We start from the raw sequence: 21543 nt of genomic DNA on the forward strand, positions 1-21543 counted from the left end.
TGAGCTCAATTCAACCTGAATTTGTATGTTAACTCACATGTGACAGAGGGAGAAAGCAAAAGGTGGAAAAGAAAGGACACTGCTATGAAACATGACACATAAAAGAGAACTTTTTAAGAACTTTTCAAAAAACTACAAGTATCATCTATAACAGACAAATATCAATAGTATATGATGGATTCTACAATGTTCTCTATCGCTAAAAAACAAAACAAAAAACGCCACCACCTTCCTGGAGTTGGCACAAGGCGAAGTATCCCAACAATAAAAAGCTCTCCAGGAAAGCTATACTATCCCATTTACATGGAGAGCTCAGTTTTACAGCTAAACAAGGATTATACAAACCTGGTAAACCAAAACAGAACATTACCAACTTCTGCTCACAATGAGGAGGTGTTAGACAAATTAAGCACAGCCTTCATACTAGCCAACTACGCATTTTGACACATACCATTAAACAAAAAATTAACCATTTTATTATATTTAACATATTTACAAAATAGTACAAATTAAAGTACTGTAACTCCATTATTGCATGACAACAAAACCTCAATACAGGCAAAAGTAGCACATGAAAGAGACACTCCAGAATATTTAGGAAGTCTTTGGTACTCAAAATGTAGTTTAAGATGCAGCATTAACTCAATCAATACAGGGCATTAAACACAGACAATGACATGTAGATTTATGCCACAAAAGTAAGTTTAGCTATGGCTTTCACTCTTCTCAAAGGCTGATTACTGGACTCAGGAATTCCTTAAAAGCTTCACAGCAACTTTAGGATGGAGAGACTACTCAAAATGATTCTAAAACCAAGCTGCTGAACACGACTGATGTATTTCTCAACATGTATTGAATTAAACTGCCTCTTCTCAGAACTATATGACAGCAAAGCACTAAACACTTCACAGGCCTAGAGCTTATTCCTCTACCCCTTGAGCAGGCAAAACTGTGAAAGAATCAACTTTGTCTACTTAAGGAATACAGGATCAAGCTCACAATAGACAATAAAACTGCATGGCAAAACGTGATCAAAGACAGTACACCCTAGTCTACACTGCTGTACACATAATTTACAAAATATGTTTTATGCATAATCTACATATTTACAAATGGTCTCAATTGTTCTATCAAGTAATGCACTCAACACAATCACAGTTTACATAATTTTGAGGTAAATCCTTGAAGAGTTAGAGCATCAGCAGAGTTTCATCTGCGAGGCTGAATCTTGCAAGTGGAGGATTTCTAGTTAGAAGATCCTCTCTTTCACCTGGTCACACAGCAGTGTATGCTAGGTGTAGCTGATGGGTAAGATGGTTGCAGAGACAAAGGGGACTACCGTGAATCCTCTATGCTGTGCTTGGTTCTTCCTGATGGCCAGAAGTAGGCCAGAAAAAAGCAAAGAACACTGGGGACAGCAAAAAATCTGAAATATGTACTAGCAGATTCTGGTCTGTGGATGAACAGTGGATATTATGTTGCTTGTAGAGCGGGAAAAACTGCAGTGTTGACTAACGCAGTGCCTGTGCACACTAACTGTGAAAAGAGGACAGGGAAAAGCAAGAGAGCGCACGTGGGACAGGATGAATTAACTGTCTTGATTGGTCAATGTTACCCTAGAAAGAAAATGCATTTTGCTTTCTTAGAAGTTTTTCAAGCCAGATTAGACATTATCTAAATATTCGAAACTGGACATCTGAAGACATCACCCACATTTATTTTAGCTTATAACTACAGCACTGCTGACCCTCCATAAATATATTAAAACACTGCCTCACCAAGGGGTGGACACCACTTTACAAGGCCTGTTGTTTCAAGCTAGCTAACCTAGATACAGTTTTCCTTGAGGATGTTCATAACAGTGCAACAATTCACTCATTGAACTGCCATTAACATCCCAGGAAACGAGAGAAAAGGGCACAAAGAAGTCTGCAAGTTCCCTTTGCACTACCTCACAAGAGCACAAAAGGTCATAGAAACTCCTGCCTAACTAGAAAAAGACGGCTTAGAGTTGGAAGCATCAAAGTTCATGTGAATCAATCAAGAGGTTAAGATAAACACTTTTGTTCTTGAGAAGTGGCATCATCTTGCATTAGTATATGCTCCTCTAGAATAGCTCTACAATATTTATTTAATGTTAATGCTGAAAATTTTAAAACTCATCTTGTCACGACTATCCTCAGTTGCACTTTTATGGTCAGCTGCTTAAATGAAAAAACCTCACACAAAAAGACTTGGGATGACAAAGAAAGGATCCCACAATTCCACTTTGTGGATGCTTTTTCAAGCAATACCACATCACTACACCTTTTTAAACTGTTGTTTTTAAAGAAACTGTTAGAAGTTTAGGCAGGACCTCAAAGTAGTCAGTTAACTAATTACATATGCATGAATGCTACTTCTGTTTACTACATTCATATTTCCTTCAGAATGCTTTTGTGAGCGTAGAACTGTTTGTAAGGTGATAAGTAAAGTAGTTTGATGTTTCAAGACAAGTCTACTGACTATACTTTATGCCCACTGGAATGACTGAACTCTGTTTTCTGCACGCAGTGATAAGGAATAATAAGCCTTCATCTCCTTGTACCATCACAGATGTTTGTTAGAAGAAAAGAGACTTATTAAATTTTCAGTCATAGCTACTATTCATGGTGTAGTACAGGGTGAAATGAAAAGGAGCAGAAAGAAATTTGTTTTCCAGACATCTTCTGGGAAGGTGAGGGTTGGACTTTGCACTGATCCCCAGTGACTGCAAACCAGCAGGTTGTTTCTTGCACAGCTCTGGGCAAGGTAATAATCTGTCAGCATGAACTTCTGTATAAATCCCAACATTAAGACTGGAAGGTTCAGACAGAAAAAATGCTGCTGTTTAAATACTTAACAAGACCAACAACACTTTGAAGATATTAAATTTTTAAAATCCCTGAAACTGCTGGTCAGCAGAGGAAAGTTTTTTAATTCATTCGTCCTCTTCAACATAAGTTGATGGAAACCAGCCCACCTAAAAATGGAAAAAGCAGAACAAAATAATACATGAGATGCACAGTTTTTTTAAATGGCTGAACTACGCAAAACAAGGACAGGTCTGTTTAGTAAATATAAGATTACAAAGATAAACTTGAGTGACCTGCCACAGTTAGGGTAAGTACCCTAACTAAAAGAATAACTTGTAGATATGACGATTTGGAGACTAAATCCCCCTCCCCAAAAAAAACCTCTTTTGCCCAAACTGGAAGTCTAAGCTTTCAGAAAAAAGTCTAGAAATGCCAAGAGCAGTAGTTTCACTACAGGCAGGATGCTGCTATTTCGTGAATGAGCAGTTAAATATTTAACAGGCTTCGGTCAGGTCCAGGGAATCCTCTTACAAAGGAAATAGCGACTGATTTGATTGCACTACCTGGAGTTAAATTCCATTGCTACCAACAGGACCGATAAATAATACAGACTGGAAGGCAGAGTCCAGTGTTTTACACTTCATAAGTTATAATGCTATCTCCATTCTGAAATTAATGAAGTGTCAAATAAGGATTATGTAAGACATACAGGGAAGTAATGTCATCTACTTCTTATTGTCTAATCTATTTGCTTTAAATTTTTCACTCAGACTTCTTTATACCTAAGTCAATTTAACACTCACGGAAGGCCTCAAAACCAAACCTAGAGCACGATTGGAAGGAGTAACCGCATGAATTTTGTTTTAGACTACATTGCCAAAATATGTCCAGAGGTGAGCTCATGATCTGAAGTCCAGGCTGTGAAAGCTATCAGAAAAAATGCTTGTATATAACAGGGCATCCCTTAGGATGTGGGTAGCTGCATTAGAATGAGATTCTCAGGTTTTTTTCCACACGTGAAATGTATATAGGATGACTGCTATTTCTTCTGCTTCCCTATTTCTTCTTGTGTAATTGACCACTTCACTTGAAGATCATAACCAGGCTCACGTACATTAAAAACCAAGTTCTCCAAATTGCATAAAGCAGTAAATCTGGACATCTACTTCAATCAGACTTGCAATTTTCATTTCCAGCTTCCAGCCAATCTACTTTCTTTCACCTCACGTTCCTTGAGCCTGCATCTCAGCCCTTTAGACTTGGAAACAGCAGCCTTAAATATGTCTTACTAATCTGCATTAAAAAGCAGTGTACTAAGATTGAAACAATATAGCCTTTATAGATCAAAACTGAAACTTTACTTCTGTGCAAGTCTAAGAGTGCAGTTCAAAGTGACTTTGTAAAAATCCCTGCTAAATACGCCACTTCATATGAGCCACATTTTTAGAGATCAAAGAAAGAGCCTCCTATAAAAAAGGTGGCTGATTCCATTGCATTATAGTCTGGCAGAAAGGTGTGGAAATCACTCTGTGTTAAACTGCTAAACAGACTTCCACAGCATCAGAAACCAGAGCTTTTGACCCCAAATACATGTGTGCAACACAGTTCAGGAAACTTCAACTGTAGCTGTACTCTTAATCCTGGTTATTTTCCAACCATATAATCTTGCCCAAATATCCAGCCTGGTAGGTCACATTAAATAACCAATTAATTTAGATGCTAGGAAAGCTGCCTGGCAAGGGTTCTGCCTGGCTCCTTTGAAACAGAGATGAGAACATGTTGTATCTTGTGAATTTAAATATACAAAGAAGGTCTATGATGTAGGAACACACCTTTTTTTTTTTTTTTTTAAAAAAAAAAAATCACTGGCAGCGAAGACGGAAATGAGACAAAAAGAAAAAAACAAACAACCTTACCCTTCCATTTACTTCACCTCTCCACCAGCCATTCGCACTCATCTTTGTATAAATTTTGACAACATCCCCTTTCAGCAAGGACAGTTCTCTCATGTCTCTTGCACAGAAGTCATACCTGGCTATGGCAATGCCTATCACCTTCGGGCTTAGCACTGAAATGAAACAGACATTGATATCATTAGGGTTTGTTGATTGAAGTCTACTAAAGTAATGTAAATAGCAGTACTGTAAATATAAAACAATGATTTCACTACACACACTGGCATTAATTCTATGCAAATGTGAAAGCATCTGCTCTACACAGATCAAGAAGGTGAATGGTGTAGAAGTTGAAGGTATTTTATGTGATTTTTAATACTTATTTTTATTTTCAGAAAAAAATCAAACTAGATGAACCATATAAAGTATCTCCCACCCCAAAATTGCTAAATACATTTGCAATTATTGTATTTTTGTGCTACATAATAAAACTTGCTGCCAGTTACATGCATCAACATATTTTACAGGTCACTAGTTTCTTTCCAAAAGAATTATTAGCATTTACAGTTGATTTAACTTTAAACCTCTAATGAAGCAAAACAAACAGAATAAGGTGCTGTTCTTTCAAAAACAATCTCCAAGTTAAATATTAATGTGCTTAAAATTGGAAGCTAACATCAGCATGAACAAAAAAGTAAAGAGTTTCCACAGGAAACTTGTATGGATCATTTGTTACAATCCACATGAACATTGGCTGATGTAAATCTACTCTTTTCAGGCATTTATTCTGTAAATCACCAATGAATTTATCCCACAAAACTTTTCATGAAGAAAAAAAATCCTTACAAACTTTTTCCCAAGTTTCAGTGAAATTAATAGTTAAAAATTTTAAGCTACATCAATACATAAGCATTTTGCCAATGTAAAGCCCAGACATTTTAAGCAATAAAAAGTTGTGAGATATTTTTAAAAAGCAAATGTCAAAAAAAAAATTTCAAAACCCCACCCCCCTCTCCCAAATAATTTTACAGGAAATTATGTTTTTAACCCCGATGTAGAATGTCCAAACTTGCAAAAGAAATCCTCGACTCTTCCAATTAGTGGAAAGTGGGCATAGCACCTACGAGATAAAGGCCTTTGACCTGAGCAGTTTAGAAAAAACACCTACTACTCTACTGTACTTGGCCAAAGCATTCTTTTTTATTTTTTTTTTTCCATTAATGCCATTTTCTTTTGCAGTTGTTTTCCTATGTAAGTCACTGTAGATAGGAATTTAGGAGCACAAGCAGGCTTCCTACTGAAAAGATTTCAGAAGAATTCATCATATGATCATGATGGATGATTTGATATCATGTACACATAATCATCTTTTTTCTCAGAGTCCTTTCCAATTTCTTAGAAATTCCCAATCATCTTTAGGAAATATGATTAATATTCTAGTTTTAGCAATGCCTTCAACAATGTAATACTAAAAGTTCATAGCTAGTTGCCTTTAATTTAAGTCAGGAACACAAAACACGGCAAATGAGCTAGAAAATCTTGACAGTATCAGCTCTGCTTGTATTTAAGATTTCTACTGACCCCACTGAGGATATTTCATAGAAACAGAGGATTTTGCATAACAGTATTAAACATATGACAATCACTATATATTCAAATATTTTTAGCTTACATAGACAATACAATTTATTTTAAAATAACAACAAAAATATGTTTAAATTATTATTTATTATAAAACCAGAAGAATGCCTAAAAAACTGGGTTTGGCACCAGATGTATGCCTTCTTTTATACCATGCCAGTAAAGTTTAGTTCAACATTTCAGACTGCTTATGTGGAGTATACTTATCAGATACTTGATACAGGACATACAGGATGCCATATAAAAGAGAATCAGCATCTCAATTTATTGCTTATATTTACGCTATAAAGATGATGTAAAAATCTAGGTGATATATTAAGTAAATTAAAGTTCAAACATACTTCTTCCCCCTCTAAGTCAGATGTAGATGCTACCCGTTTAGATCCTGACATGAATATTATGTCCTATACCTTATCAGGATTTCAGTAATCAATTTTACAAGGAAAGAGGACATCATGGCCAGCAATTGTTTTGGAGAAAGAAAAAAACAAAAAGAGCAGTTATTGATTGTAAGGTCAGTAACCATTTATAGGTGTGCAGCAATATCATTGGCAGATTTGGGGAAGCATCACAGGATGGAAGGAGTGATTCTGGGGAGCAAGGTATCATTTCAGATTCTAGAAAGGTGATAATGGGGCAAGGAAGAAAATCACACAAGGCGAAGATGAACAAATTTGGGAAAACAGGGAAGAAAAGAAGTAGGGGGGGAAGAAATGCATGGAAGAATAATAAAGAGGGGAAACCCTGAGGAAAATTAGGATAGAAAAAGAAAGAGAGGCAGATCTTGGGGAAAGGAGGACTTCTCTTTTTCAAGTTGTGAAGCCATGAAGGAAAAGCAGAAACAAGCAAGAGAAATCAAAACCATATATCTCCAAAAGTCTTGAGGCAGAATTTAGATTAATTTAGAATCCAACATCCATATTTTCAAATAAAAGTGATGCTCATGATAGGCGATATATAAAAGGAAGCCGGATGAGTGATGGAATACAGGAAAATGACAGTGCTAATTTGGGAAAAAAAATATTAGCCACATCTCTCTGGTGACATAGGCACGAAACCAACTTGAGTAGAGACTATCAACCCTGAATTCCCAATCAGAGCTGTCCCAGGATAAATGAAACTTGAGGGAAGACAGTCAGCATGTGGAAAGGACATCTGTACAGATGGGAGAGAGAAGAAACACTGAGTGAAGAAGAGAAAGAGGATAGCTACAGGGAGAATGAGGAAGGAGAGAAAGAATGGCATTAACAGCAGAGATTGATGAAAAGGAGGAGAATGTGAATGAGAAATTAAAGAGGGGAAAAAAGAAAAAGCGAGAAAAAAAGTTATGAAGCAAGCAGTAATAAATAAACATTGTGCATTAGGAGTGAGATACTCAGAGGATTAACAGGAAATAGAGTGAGAAATCTGAGGGAGTTGAGTAAAAGGTACATGTGTGAATGACAAAAATACACTTTTGCTTAACCTAGCCTTTCCTTCTGCAAACAGGAGAAGAAAGGGCAGGGAACTATGGCCAGCTTTGTTTCACATTAGAGTATGTTGGAAAAGTTTCTCATTGACAGTGAGATAGATGCGCTGCAAATGAATTTTAATACTAGTTTGGGCCATTGAGGAAGGAACCGGGGTGCAAACAAAAGAGGCTCCATGTGATCACAGCAGGCTGGTCTAGCTCACCCTTCTGCCTGTGCTTAAATTCCACAAGGGTCAATATATCATTATATAAAAGCTGTGAGTAGTTGTTTCTCTCTCCCTGTGGTATGGCCTCCTCATAATTCTGCAGCCATAGCCCCTAAGGGTTGCTCTTGTGCATTCGTTTCCATGCTCCTTGAAGCAATGTACATTTACTTGCACCATTTAACCAAACCTCAGTGCTATTATACAAGCACAGGCAGCACCTCCACTAGCACTCAGTAGTCAGCGTAACCCTTCTCCTGTGTCACCAACTTCCACATCAGCAGAACTAAGCCAGCTCTGAAGATCCTTTTGAAAATAACGCTTGTAATATCACGAAATAAGTATTTGTTCATTTAATGCAAGGAAGCTCTCTGGCTATTTTAAAAAGGATAGTTTTACTAAGAACATATGACACAGCCTATCTATCAGAATATGAAATCCCATTCAAACAGGTTAAATTAAGCTTAAATTAAGAATTACTAATCAATATTTTCCTTTAGTATTTTGTACTTGTATAAAGAAATACTTTATACAGCATATTGTGATATGCAAGACATTGAATGCTTACCTACTGTTACAGTTACTTAAGAATTTTCTAATAAAGTGCTTTTTCATAGCAAAAAAAGGAATGTAATTAGAATTTGTTGAAACCTTATATGGGAATGTGCGATAGGCTGAAAGCAACCCTGCGTGTTGATTGCTGTTCTATCACTGTAGGCCACTTCACAATTTTGTTTTCATGGAACTGATAACCAGTTTCAGTAAGAATGGATCAAGTACTATGCAGTTGAATGCAAGAGGTCATCCTCTGCCCTCACCCAAAATGATAAAAGCTCACAATATTTACCTACAAAAAGCGCCAAAACTTAACTCCTTTGTGTTCTCCAATTCAAATGAGGTGAGTGCTTCAGACATTGCAGTTGAATGTCATGACCACAGGGTAAACAGCTATCCAAAATGGCTTTCTATTCATCTTTTCTGCAGATGTGTACTTTATATAAGTAAATGTCAAGTGGAAGAGTGCCTTAAAGCTTAGATTCTGAGTCAATGTTGTAACTACTGAAAGGAAGTCAAAGTATCTGCCTCAAAAAAATTGATATGTAAGGAGACAGAAAAGGAAGAAACAGACTCCAAAACCGTGAACAACTGAGGGGCAAAATATTCAAGATCAGTATAGGACATTAAGATTGAAATCCCTGGCATGAATTCAGGGCAGGCTCATCAGAGACACTCTCAGCACAAGTAAGCGCTCCAGCCATTCTGTTATCGAACTGCTACCTACATCCTTTTCCCTTCTAGAAACTATGGAAAGCCTTAAGAATCCATCTCCGAGCACTAAGCAATTTGCATGGCCTCTGTGGGGCAGGTGTAAAACATACTGCCTACTCAGATCTCCTAGTCAGATCTTGATTATGACTACATCTGTGTTTGTGCATGCTAGACACCTCCCCTTCCCTAGCGCAAAAGCCAGCCCTAATCCTGATTTGCACAACCTAGGCCAAGTCCTCCACCCCCTGTACACAGAGGTGTGTCCGTGTAACATGAGTGAATGCTGCATTCTCAACTGCAGTAGCTCCTTCCATATGCTCCTCGAAGGCATTTACCTTCCTACTAGCAAAAGTCCTCTTGAATTGTCCAGCGGTGCAGTTCACTTCTTTGAAGACTAGGTCTTGGAGACCAGAGCAAGTCATAGTCATACCGATAGGCTAATTGAGACTATCGCTGCTACTACTTTAAGCATTTTTATGCAGTCTCTTAGTTTAAAATGTTTGCATTTATTAAAGCCAGAGATGGTTAAATGAGAATAAAGAAAACAATATTTAGAAAACAGATGGGTAAAATTAATTAACAATGTTAATGCAGAATTTGAAGAAAGCATTTTCTACAGAAAAACTACCATATTCTAGGATGCTGCTGCAGTATGGTTTGCTGCAGGGATGGGACGAATATATCATTTATAAGCAGTGAAATTTTCAGGATTGTGCATTTGAACAAATACATTAAAATATATATATAGCTCATAGATGTCAACTACATAGCAAATTAATGGTTAAGCGATCATTGATTGAAATCTGCTGCAACTACTGAGTTTTGCAACACCTATTCAAACTGCTTATTGCAATATACGCTATTTTAAAAGTTTAAGAGATTGATTTTTGTTACACTCCAAGAATAACATGTAATGACTCAGTTTTTTGAGTCAGAGAAGAACTGAAGTATTAGATTCGTCCCTTCCCTTGCTTGCTACACACAGAAACAACAGAAGCAAATTTAGAAGAAATATAAAAGCAGTAACGCAGTACCTGACCAGAAAGGAGTGGAGGAAGGGGGAACAAAGCTGTAGTCTGGAGGAGTTACAAAAGAAAACCCACAGAACAAAGAAGGGGCTTAGAGAAAGAAAGAGAAAAAGAGAAAAGCAAAAGAACATTGAAATATTGGCACAAGATTTAAATAATAGTTTTTTAACTATATAATTCATTGATAATAAGGAAACTAAGATTCCCTACTAAGGATGTCTGGAAGGAAATTGACTGTAATAACTAGAAAATTTGGATCTATGATTTAATTTTTAACAATTGCATTTTTCAAAAAGTAAAGTAGGAAGACGACACCCATTCAGGGTTTCAAAGAAGCAAATTAAAACTGCAGACCCTTGCAAATATTTTCAGATTTAACAGAATTTTTTTTCTTCTTAGATTTTCTGTGCCCCACTTCTTAACAGTACAAAAGCAGGAACTCATGCATACATAAGAATTCCTCTTGAGCCCAGGAAGACTAGTCACACGCCCTTAATTAGGAATATAGTCTAAGTACCAGTTGAACTGAGGTCTCTTAATATGCATGGGAAAAAGTATGCATTTTGCCCTGATAATCATTAACATCAATAGGAATTCCACAGCTAAACTACATCCTCTAAGGCCCAACAGTATTGCTCATCTCTGCAGTTTTTCCTGACTTGAGAGAACACCCTTAAGCAAGCAAAAAAACCTTAATTTTGGCCTAGGCAGTACCAGCACATTATCCTAGTCCCCGTAACAGCTTCCTCAGATGAAAGGTTAGAGGTACACTTGCTCTACTGCCAAAAACCCTAGGGTCAACATATCTTTAAATACAAAATTAGACGAAATGAACTAAAATTGCTTCAAAATGAACCACAGTTTGTTGACACGTTCTCACATTTTGTCCCTCATTTGAAGAGGCAACGAAGATAAATAGTGTACAAAATCTAATAAAGCTGGGATCTTTGCTCCCAGCTGTGATTCAGAAAGGGTAGTCCATCCTCAACTGGATAAATGATAGCATAGCTTCTAAATGATGCCAAATAATATCTGTAATTACTGACCAAGAGCATTCCTTAAAAATGTCGCGGGATTATATTCACCACATACAGCTGCTTGCCTGAATTTATTCTTGTGACTACACATGAAACAAATCAGTTTGCTTCAAAATGGTTATTTGCAGGAATGACAACTAGAACTATTTTATGCAAGGAATTAACAAAGAATCCATGGTAGAGGTAATGATAGTTTTGTGCATCTTACCCGGATGAGTTTACATACATTTGTGACAATGAAACTACCAGCATAAATAAACTAAACAGGACTGATGCTATACTGTAACATTCATAAGCTATGGGTTATTTGTTTAAAAAAAAACCAACCCACACACAATATAAACCAACGGCAGTTTAGGTTAGTATCTCAAAGTAATACAAAAGAAACATACTCCAGGGCCTCTTGCACACTAGAAACTCCCTTCTGATCCTCCACAGTGATGATTGTTTCTCCGCCTCTAATAGTAAATGGAGTATCTGAAAATGCATGAGGTTACTTGAAGAACTCCTTTATACTGGAGCTAGTAACCCCAGGTGACAGCTCTGTATGGAAATATGTTACACAAACCGAAAGGGCAACCTGACTGAGGTAGTGTCCCCACTCTTAGACACAAAAAACTGCCTTTATTTCTACAGAAATACAATGATAGTGTGCAAAAGTAGCATGCAGGAGTAAAGACAGTTTAGGTGCTCTATAGGAGATGGCTGGTCCTTTCCTGTCCATACATTATCTTAATTTTTTGAGAATTCTTCTGTCTGATATAACTGAAGGTTTGGTTTTACCTGTGAAATTCTGGACAACTAAACCTGTGGGCACAGGAAATCCTACTAGAATTCTACAGATAACTAGTTTATTTTTAAAAGTCACTGATAAGGGTTTTGGTGTTGGCTTTTAAGGAGAAAGGCCGAGTTCTTTTGTTTCCTTAAGGGTTGGGATAATATTTGTTTTATTTTACTTTATTAATGGATACTTTTACACACTTAATGCATTAAGTAGTAAAATGATGTGATGTAAGTAGTTAATGTACCTAATTGTAGTCTACAGGTGATGAAAAAGTCACTCACATAGTGTTCAGCTTTGTAATTTAGGTTATATTAAAATCATAAAGACTCAGATTTCTCAGTGTGATTGTGCTCTGCATCAGCAGATTGGATTAAAGTCCCAAAAACAATTCTGTAGAAGAATGTCAACTTTTCTTCTATTTTTGCCTTTATTTCATTAAAAGGTCGATCATCCCCCTAATCTAATGTAAGAATTAGTATTCTTCTGTGTAGCAAAACAAAATTTGATCATACTATGTCTGGAAAAGACTTGGACTGAAAAATTAAGAAGAAAGAATGTACCATTTCCCCCAAAATCTTCCTAATTAACTTGACTTTCTATATTGAGGAAAGTAAATGTCTGACAGCTTTTACAACCACATTAAAAGTATACAATAACTATCAGAACAGTGGGCGACTTCTGCAAGACTATGAGACTAAAAGCAAAGTTATAATTAAAATGGAAAGACAAATTAACTATCTCCATAAAATAAAGATTTTTGCTCTAAAAATCTACTAGATGTTAAAGGGAGAATCAAATTCCCTGGGAATTTAACAAGTTACAAGGTGATTTATTATGACTCATACCAGAAATTATAAGTAAACTGAAATGCCACTTGATCTTCTTTCCTTCAACGGATAAATGAAAACGTAACAACTACAAAAAATGAATATAATCATGTTGTTCTAGAAAGTGAAGTTAATCTGATATTGCCATTCAATTTCACAGCAGCTCAAAGATTTTGGCAGCAGAAAATGATACAACTCTGCCAAAGTCTACAGTGGTTCAACTCATGCTCTTCAGAAATACTTTGCCCACTTATTCTGTCAATTATATATGCTAAAGACCAGTGGTTCTGAATAAGAAGCTGATGCCTTTTGAAAGATGGCCTTACTAAAAAATCCAGATACAGTCATGTGAATAGTGTAGTGCAAAATACTGAGTTGAAACCCAAAACCTCCTTAAAATCAGCTTCAACTGCCAAAGTCTACTGCATTCAGTACCTTCCACCCTGTGCTTGTTCAAATATCGTGAATGTGACACTGAGTAGGTGCACAACTGGAAGAAGGGGGGGGAAAAAAAAAAAAAAAAAAAAGGAAAAGTGCCCCTGACTTGTCTGGCTTCCTTTCAACAACTGTTTTTCTTGCACTCTGATTAAGTGGCAAGAGGTCAAAAACCAGCTGTGTGGCAGTTCTCACTGAGGGCTGTGAAATGAACTCAATGTCCAACCGCTGCCTCATGACTTACTTGCTTCCTCTACTAAACAAAACTGCAGCCCAAATTTTACCAACTTCTTTCCAAATTCAGCCCAGCAGGGTTCACACAGTCTGGATATATAGTTATTCTAACATCATGTCCCTAAAAACTAACAGGATAGCTTTAAAACTGAGCAGCGTTACTCACAGATGGGCTGTTAATCATGGAAATTTTGCTTAAAAAAAAAAAAAGGAAAAGAAAAAAACCCAACAACACACACTCATGGGGACATGCTAACACTTTAAAAGAAAACTGTCAAATCCATTAAATTAAAGTGTCATCCAGAGTCAATCTAGATAGGCTAGCAGAATTATAGAAATCTATTCAGATTTTACATGAAGAGTCTGAGAATTGAGAGGGGTTTTTGATCAGTTCGGCCTAAGACAAAACCTGCCATTTCCCACCAGCATAGTTTATATTTTATACTGTAGCAGAGACGCGCTTCCTCATCCCCTTGACTAAAACGAGAGCATCCCACACTCATTTCTCTTGTTCTTCCAGATACTGCCTAAACGGTCTTGTTAAAGGAGATGTTTTCTTTTGTATGTAGACTGAAGGTAACGAGGATGTACCATAAGTCTTGTATCCTGTAAAGTTTGAAACGATTTAGCTGATGTTCTTGCAGACTAGCAAGTTGGTGGACAGTATAGATACATTCTAACTGGCCTAAGGAAGGAAAGAAAAGAAATTGGCTCTGGTCACAGTCAATAACAACCAAAACAAATGCAAAGTGAAGTAAGCAGGGCATATCCTCTCAACAATTAAAGCCTCAATGCTGTGAGGAGGCAAGGGATGAGGAAAGCACAAGAGATGACAAGAGGAAGAAAAGCAAAGGGAGATCACAAGCTAAAGGAAGAAAGGATGGGACAGAAATTCACCAAGAATGGAGATGTACTGAGATACAGCATAACAGGGAGACAACTGACAGAAGTCCAGGAAGGCAGTGAAAGAAAAGAGAAATGGGAACAAATAAAGAGGAATTGGGAGATAGAGTAAATGAAATGCACAGAGACACACTGCTTTCTTACAATCATCTGTCCTAAATTATGTTCACTTTAATTAGGAGACAAAGTCTCCAAAATTATAGAAATGTTATGGAACAGAGGCAAGCAAGTAAACAAAAGCTCACAAACACAGCAAATGAAAGTAACACAGCCAGCTTCATCATCACAAAGACTAGACTGGACTCTATGGTCTTTCACAGCACTCTTCATATTGTGAAAATCCCCATTAATTTTTATTTTCCTCTTATTATCTCTTGCAGTACAAAGATACAGCCACTGTCTGCAGCACCGCAAATCTAATATTTGCTCTTTGACAGAAAGATTATATACTTTCCAGAGGTCAGCCATGTGGTAGCTTTTATCATTAACATTGAATTCGTACATGTCCTAAAAATCATGCTAACTTCCACTTAGGCTGCAATAGGTTAAATAAAGGATACCACATGCATTGTAAATCTTCTCCTTTTATTTCTAAACTTCAAAACTTTTTAACTGCTATTTACATTGTACAGTAGTTCATTAACTTTCAGAAGCTTAGAGGCGTGTAATAAACATTAAGGTTAAAAGGCAGGCATAAAAATAATCATGATACAGTAAATCTAATGGTTTTTTTTTGACAAGGTTATGTGGTATTACTAAGATGCTACTTCATACGGCTACACTACAAGACTGATTTATTTAAATCCCTTTTTAAGGATTAGAAATTGTCACAGATATTATTAACACTTGTAGCTGCGTGTATGCAAATGTCTGAAAAAACTAGGCAGGATGCAGTTTAATCTCTCACCAGCACGCCCAATAGATTTTTGAATATCAGGGAGATTTTAAGTTTGGCAGCAAGACAAACTTGCTAGACATGTTTATAAACCTCCTGGCAGATCTGAATCTGCTTAGCTTCAAAAAAACCTAGCTAAAAGCATTACCATATTAATTGGTTATATGTCAAAAATGGAAAATGAAGATGTTCAAAGTACCTTGTCCTTTTAATATTTATATGTCAGAAAATAATATACAAAAAATTATAATACTCACAGTTGCCACCTGTTCTGTTACTCCTTTGTCCCGCTGAGTTTTCAGATTCTTTGTATGGAAATTGAAGAGTAGTATCCAAACTTCGAAAGCCTTCTTTGAGAGAGTGGTGCTTATAGTATTCTACAAGTTCCTTTCAGAAAGGAAAAATACTATGTCATTGGAAACTGAAATCACATCCTCTTCAGCATTTTGGTGTACAGTCAATGACAGCTTTATCATACAAGTGACCTTATTTTATAATACAACATCCCACAGTACATGTTTATTTTTAAACAATCAACAATCCTTAATATTGACTGCTTTTACCTTGCCACTTAACTGGGTTTTGTTTTTTGTTGTCGTGGGGTTTTGTTGTTTGGTTTGGTTTGCTAGGTTGCTGGGTTTGGTTTTTTTTTAAGTAAAACCTTATTGTCAGAGTCAACATTTATTGCTCCTTTGTGCCAGGCTGAGCATGTATTTGCTTTTCTGAAATCAGGCAGAAGGCAGGATCAGCTGCTTGTTAAATACATAACAGTAACTGTCTTTCTTTTCTCAAATTTCATTTGCAATGAAGTCAACAACAACTTAATGAGCAGATACACAGTCCATGTAAAATTTTCAAGGCTCTGCCATTAAAATTTGTGGAGTTCATGGCAGCGTGTGTGTGTATCAGGTAGTCATATAGTGCACCCTGACTGAAAAATCCAGCATTTCACATTCTCCTTGGGTCCAATCAAAACATTTGTTTCTGTGCGTGTGTATATGTGTGCATCTATATAAACATACCTATGCACACATATATACACAGGCAAATTTTACAGGTATGCACAGATTTTATATGTGTGCACACACATATATGAGAAAATATAAAAACCTGGCTCAGTTTATATAACCAAGGAGATAAGTTACTTTAGTTTCTATTCTAAAGAAGGCAACACCCATCAAAATACTGACAGCTCCTGTTGTTCCTTTGTGATCTTCAACCCCTGCTATTGCCTCTTACATTTGAATTAGCCCTAATAATGTCAGTGTCACACAGTTTCTACGCAGAGCCTAGAATAAGACTGAACATGACCAGACAATTCAAAGCAAACATATTTCATTTGATTAATGATACTCAACTGTAGAGATGTAGTTTAGTAGTGATTTTGGCAGTTGTTAGGTTGATAGCTGGACTCGATCTTAAAGGTCCCTTCCAACCTAGACAATTCTATGATTTCATTCTTCAGAAATGCAAGCACAAAGCAACATATTTACTGTAAAACCCTTCACTCCTACCAGTAACTCAGTCATTCCATTCTACCTGCTTATATTTAGCTTTCCAAAATCAAAGCTGACCAAGCCAAGCTTAGGTCAAAATGAGGAAATAGTGCTGTGTTCAATCATTTCCTTCTAGTTAAAAACAAATTTAACAAAATTATTAGCCCATGAACAGCCTATATCAGTTCAGTGATACATTAATTCCAGCCAAACAAAATGACTCTCAAATTATTTAGTCCAAGATCTAGTGCATAAACCATAAGTTCTTGGTGATAATCTGAAGATTATCTTCTGAACTGAATTCTGGATAACTTCACTCCTGATGCTGCGAGCTGTTGCGTGTCTCTGAAACTGCTTGTAAGGCAGAGTCCAAAGCTAAGTAAAATCTACACCTGTTTTTAACAGTTCATGATCACAGATCTGCCAGGCACTCTAGGTAAACAGGAAAACCAGGAAACTAAGAACTGTTTGGGCTTTGTTGTCCGATATCAGCACGGTACGCAAGCTACAACGTCAGCAACCAAATTTTCTGTCACCTATCATCACCAAGTACCCAGACATTCAAATTACCAAGGCAACAGAGAGGGAGATTTATAAGTAAGCGGCATTCAAAGTAGGATTTCTGGATAAATGAAAAATTAATTAGTATGAAATTTGTTACCTTTTTGCACCACATAAGTCTGTAATAATTATGCTGTTTGGTATAAATAGTAAGAATTTCAACTGAACAATTTTATTTGTTGGCAAAATAAGTAAAATGGCTCTAATCTGAGAAAAAAAACCTTTACTTTGGGTCATAAAGATTCGCTTGCTTTGAAATGCTTAGTTTTTAATACCATTCTTCCATGAAAACCGTTGACAAAAAAATAGCCTCTAAAACATTCATTGCACAAATCACAGTAGCAAGCTTACAAACAGCTAAGTAAGTTAAGTAGCCCCAGCCAGCGTGGATGGGGCTCCTCAGGAGCCTGTCACGTTACCAGGATTCACATCAGCAGCAGACCTGACCTTCCACTGCACCTTGGCCTGCTTTACACACTCAGCACATTTTAATTACTCTTGTGAACGTTCTTCAAATGTACTATGAAAACTACGTACAAGAGCTCTTCTACTTTTGTTACCTCCAAAGTAGTACAGAACACTGTGTCGCTGCAGATCACTACTTTAGGTTTCCATGGCTGCTGGCTTTGACTCTCTTCTGCTCCCAGTTCTACTTAGACTACTTTTGTTCCTCTCTTCTTCCACATACTGTTACTTTTTCTCTTGCATCTACCCAGAACAAAGCAGCTGTTCCACGGCATATGCAAACAGTACTTAACACTATCACTTGTCTACTTACCTCTCAGGAGCAGACTTCATAATACCTAAAACTGAGTTATGAAATTACTTTTTCCTAATTGAATGTTACCAAGGTTAAATTGGTAGCAATTGGGCCTTTACACTAGAAATTTCTTTTGTCCTCTCAATTCTTTGATGTAATGCATATTCCATTTATTTCTTTTTTATCCAAGTTTGTGTCCTATACTTCTACCTCTGATCATTCAGCTCTATTTTAAAATCTTAATCAGTGCATTACACTGCATCGTTGCCATATGAAGACATCCAGCAGTATGCAATTCCAGCTCCCATGCTTTATTAAGATTCTGAGAGCGCTCACATGTTCTCACCGATTTCCAGTGAATCACTTGCAGTGTTTGCAGACCAAGTAGCCACCTCCTTCGTGCATTTGAGGAACGCCATGATTTCTGTTGCTACCAATGATAGTATCTCAGGGTCCTCAGCCCTAACACTGACCACTTCACTGGTTTTTAAGTGTCAAATGAAGACATTAGAGTGCAGAAACAGCTTGGTGCATTCTTCATCAGGAAATTTATGTTCTTCCCTTTCTAATGAGCACTTATTTCAAATAGGATCAGGCAAAGCATAGATTTCTGCTTGATTTTTTACCACTTGTAGGATGCTCTTGTTTTACAGAGTATCAATGGTTAAATTGAAGTAATTTCTAAGGCTTTCTAGTTTTAAAGTTTATCTCCCTACTCTTGTTTTGCATTGTCCTTCATTTTTAGATATTGTTTTAGAGTACTTGGATGTGCACACAGGAAGGCTGCAGCATACGTTTTAATCCAACTGATTGCACTAAAGATAATATATTGAACAAGCTTCCTTTAACAATGTATCAGAAAATGCTTAAGCAGTAAAATTTTACATATGCACTATGGTAATTTATTCAGACACCTTGTATTTATGAGTCTTGTCTGAGCAAAATTAAATTCTTTCAAATCAAAGTTAAAAAAAAAAAAAAAAAGGAATTTCTTCCCAGTACGAGATGACTCTGACATAACACTGAAAACTCACTGATCTGGGTTCTGGGCTGTTAACACCAAACTCTTATTTCTAGAAATTAACTATGCCCACAGTTGGAATGAAAGTTAATGAGAGAACCTGTTTTGTATGTTATTACTATAGATCACTAGTGAGCGGTTTGCTGACGCAGAGTGCAAGTTTGAAGTAGCCACACAGTTGCTTTAATTTAGACTACTTGGTATTCACTCCAGATTACTATTATTCCAACAAGGATTTTGGAGCTATTAGCAGTTTAGACAGTTCCACTCTCTAGCTGCACTTCTTTGCCTGGTACACCAGGACCAGTAAGACCAGCCTCTCACAAGTTTTTATGGCCTCTCTGATACAGCTGTATCTTACATCCTTCTCCCTCTGAACTTACACATCAACAGGCATCATTACGTTCAGCAGTACACGTGTACATGTGCTGGGCTGGGAAGGAACCTTCACTTAGCTACTTTTAGGGATCGTTATTATATAGGGAAAGATTTCCAAATACATCAAATTCTCCTTTCAAGATTCAGCCTAACTCCATAGTGGGCTGATGCATGGGACTCAAATTCCTCCTCTCTTCCACATCGCTGCAAGGGGAACAGTCCAGTCCTACATATAGATATGTAATTTTAAGCACATGCTACCATCACTTAGAGCATAAACCATAAATATAAAAAATTATGCTATTAGCAGCTATGGACACAATTCAAATCTCTCACTCTCGTGACCTTCTGTAGTTTCACAAACCAAAGTAGCTCTCACTAACAGCAACAGCTACGTAGAAAAATCACATGTTGTTAAAAACCTAATCGATGCTTACCATCAAATTTTTAAATTTTCTGTTTTCTGCAATGTGGAAAAAGCCATCTCTTGTTAAAATCTTGATGTGTTTCACTTCGTTATTGTACCTGTGGGCAATGAATAACTTATGAATATAAATGTGTTTTTAATCAGATGCAATCAATAATTACCTGAGGCCATGCCCCAATAACACCACACAAATAAATTCTTCAGACAAAATATATATCTGTGCCAAGATAAAGCTGACATCTAATTAACCAAATATATTTATTAAAGTACAGCTGAAGAGGTAATCTGTATTCAGAAAAAAAATCACAACTGCTCATTCTAATTGGGAATTCCCATATATTTCTTACTTTTATATTTGTGTTGATAAACAACGTGAAAGCAAACAAGACCTTCACGATAATTTGCATTCACAGAATTTATGAACCCAACATTTTACTGAAATGTCTAAAACGCAAAAAGCTTCAAGTTCTCACTGAAGTCAGTGAAACAGTCTTGCTCACATCAGAGCAGCAGACCATCATTTTTGTAGACCCATTTGCTACACCAGCATTATAAAACCATTGCTACCCTCCTACTATAAATTCTGGGTATTTTTCATCAACAACTTCAGTTTTCCTACACTGACTCTCTTAAAGGCTACGTATGATTATATAAATTGAAACAGGGTTTTATTTTCCTTATTAACTTCAAATATTATTTAGACATAAGTAAGAACAGGATAACTTTCTGTAGGAGATCTTATTCCACTTACTTGATACTAATTGCGTATTCTCCTGACTCTTTGGTCCTGTGCCGCACGAGGTAAGTGCTATTTATTCTGTTAATAAGTTCACTCTCTGCTTGCAATCGTTCCATTGCTCCTGCAAACCTGTAACAGAGAACAATAAAAATTGCCTATGAGTTTTTCAAAGCTACAAAGGTCTATCCAATATGCAATGCAGAGTCCCAATATTCTGCATAGGAAGAGGACCTAAAAATACATCAGCTGCAACTGAATACCCCTTCCAGATCTTTGAATGAAGAATAAAGTGTGAAAAAATTCTGCACTGGGGGGGTGGGAATTTTTAATTAGAAAAGTACTTGTGCACATGTTGAAAACAATGCGTGTTAAGGAAAGTACTCGAGCCTGAGCATTAGCTGAATGACTGCTGGCTTGAATAGCTCATAAACCCAAATGTTTTTCTGAATCATTTATTGCAAATGAAACAATAAAACAGTGGTCCAGAACCTTTAAACCTCCATAAGTTCTAGTGGGATTTATCTTAACAGAGTGGAAAATCAGCCCCTGGTAGTATATTAGGTCAAAAAAAAGACCTATAGAAAAATTTTGCGAACACACTGTTTTATTTGGTTTCATAATTATTCATACCTCTAAAGGCTAACGTTTACTGGGTAGACTAAACATCCACAAGCAAACAAAAACTTCAGCCTAATATGTCCAAAT

At 36.6% G+C, this 21543-nt stretch overlaps 1 protein-coding gene across 1 annotated transcript in view; it reads right to left on the bottom strand.

Annotated features, from left to right (window-relative positions):
• Positions 1 to 2233: 2233 nt before the first annotated feature.
• VAV3 (vav 3 guanine nucleotide exchange factor) overlaps positions 2234 to 21543 on the bottom strand; it is a 165261-nt gene continuing 145951 nt past the window's right edge. Inside the window, exons 23-27 of the mRNA XM_009884919.1 lie at positions 20851 to 20967; positions 20110 to 20197; positions 15714 to 15843; positions 4751 to 4902; positions 2234 to 3001 (exon numbers count right to left, since the gene is read on the bottom strand). Coding sequence (XP_009883221.1) covers positions 2960 to 3001; positions 4751 to 4902; positions 15714 to 15843; positions 20110 to 20197; positions 20851 to 20967 — 529 coding nt within the window. The 3' untranslated portion in view covers positions 2234 to 2959. The remainder of the gene's footprint in view (positions 3002 to 4750; positions 4903 to 15713; positions 15844 to 20109; positions 20198 to 20850; positions 20968 to 21543) is intronic.

The sequence above is a fragment of the Charadrius vociferus genome, unplaced genomic scaffold (genome assembly GCF_000708025.1).
Source record: "Charadrius vociferus isolate BGI_N301 unplaced genomic scaffold, ASM70802v2 scaffold163, whole genome shotgun sequence".
In the NCBI taxonomy this organism is placed as follows: domain Eukaryota; kingdom Metazoa; phylum Chordata; class Aves; order Charadriiformes; family Charadriidae; genus Charadrius; species Charadrius vociferus.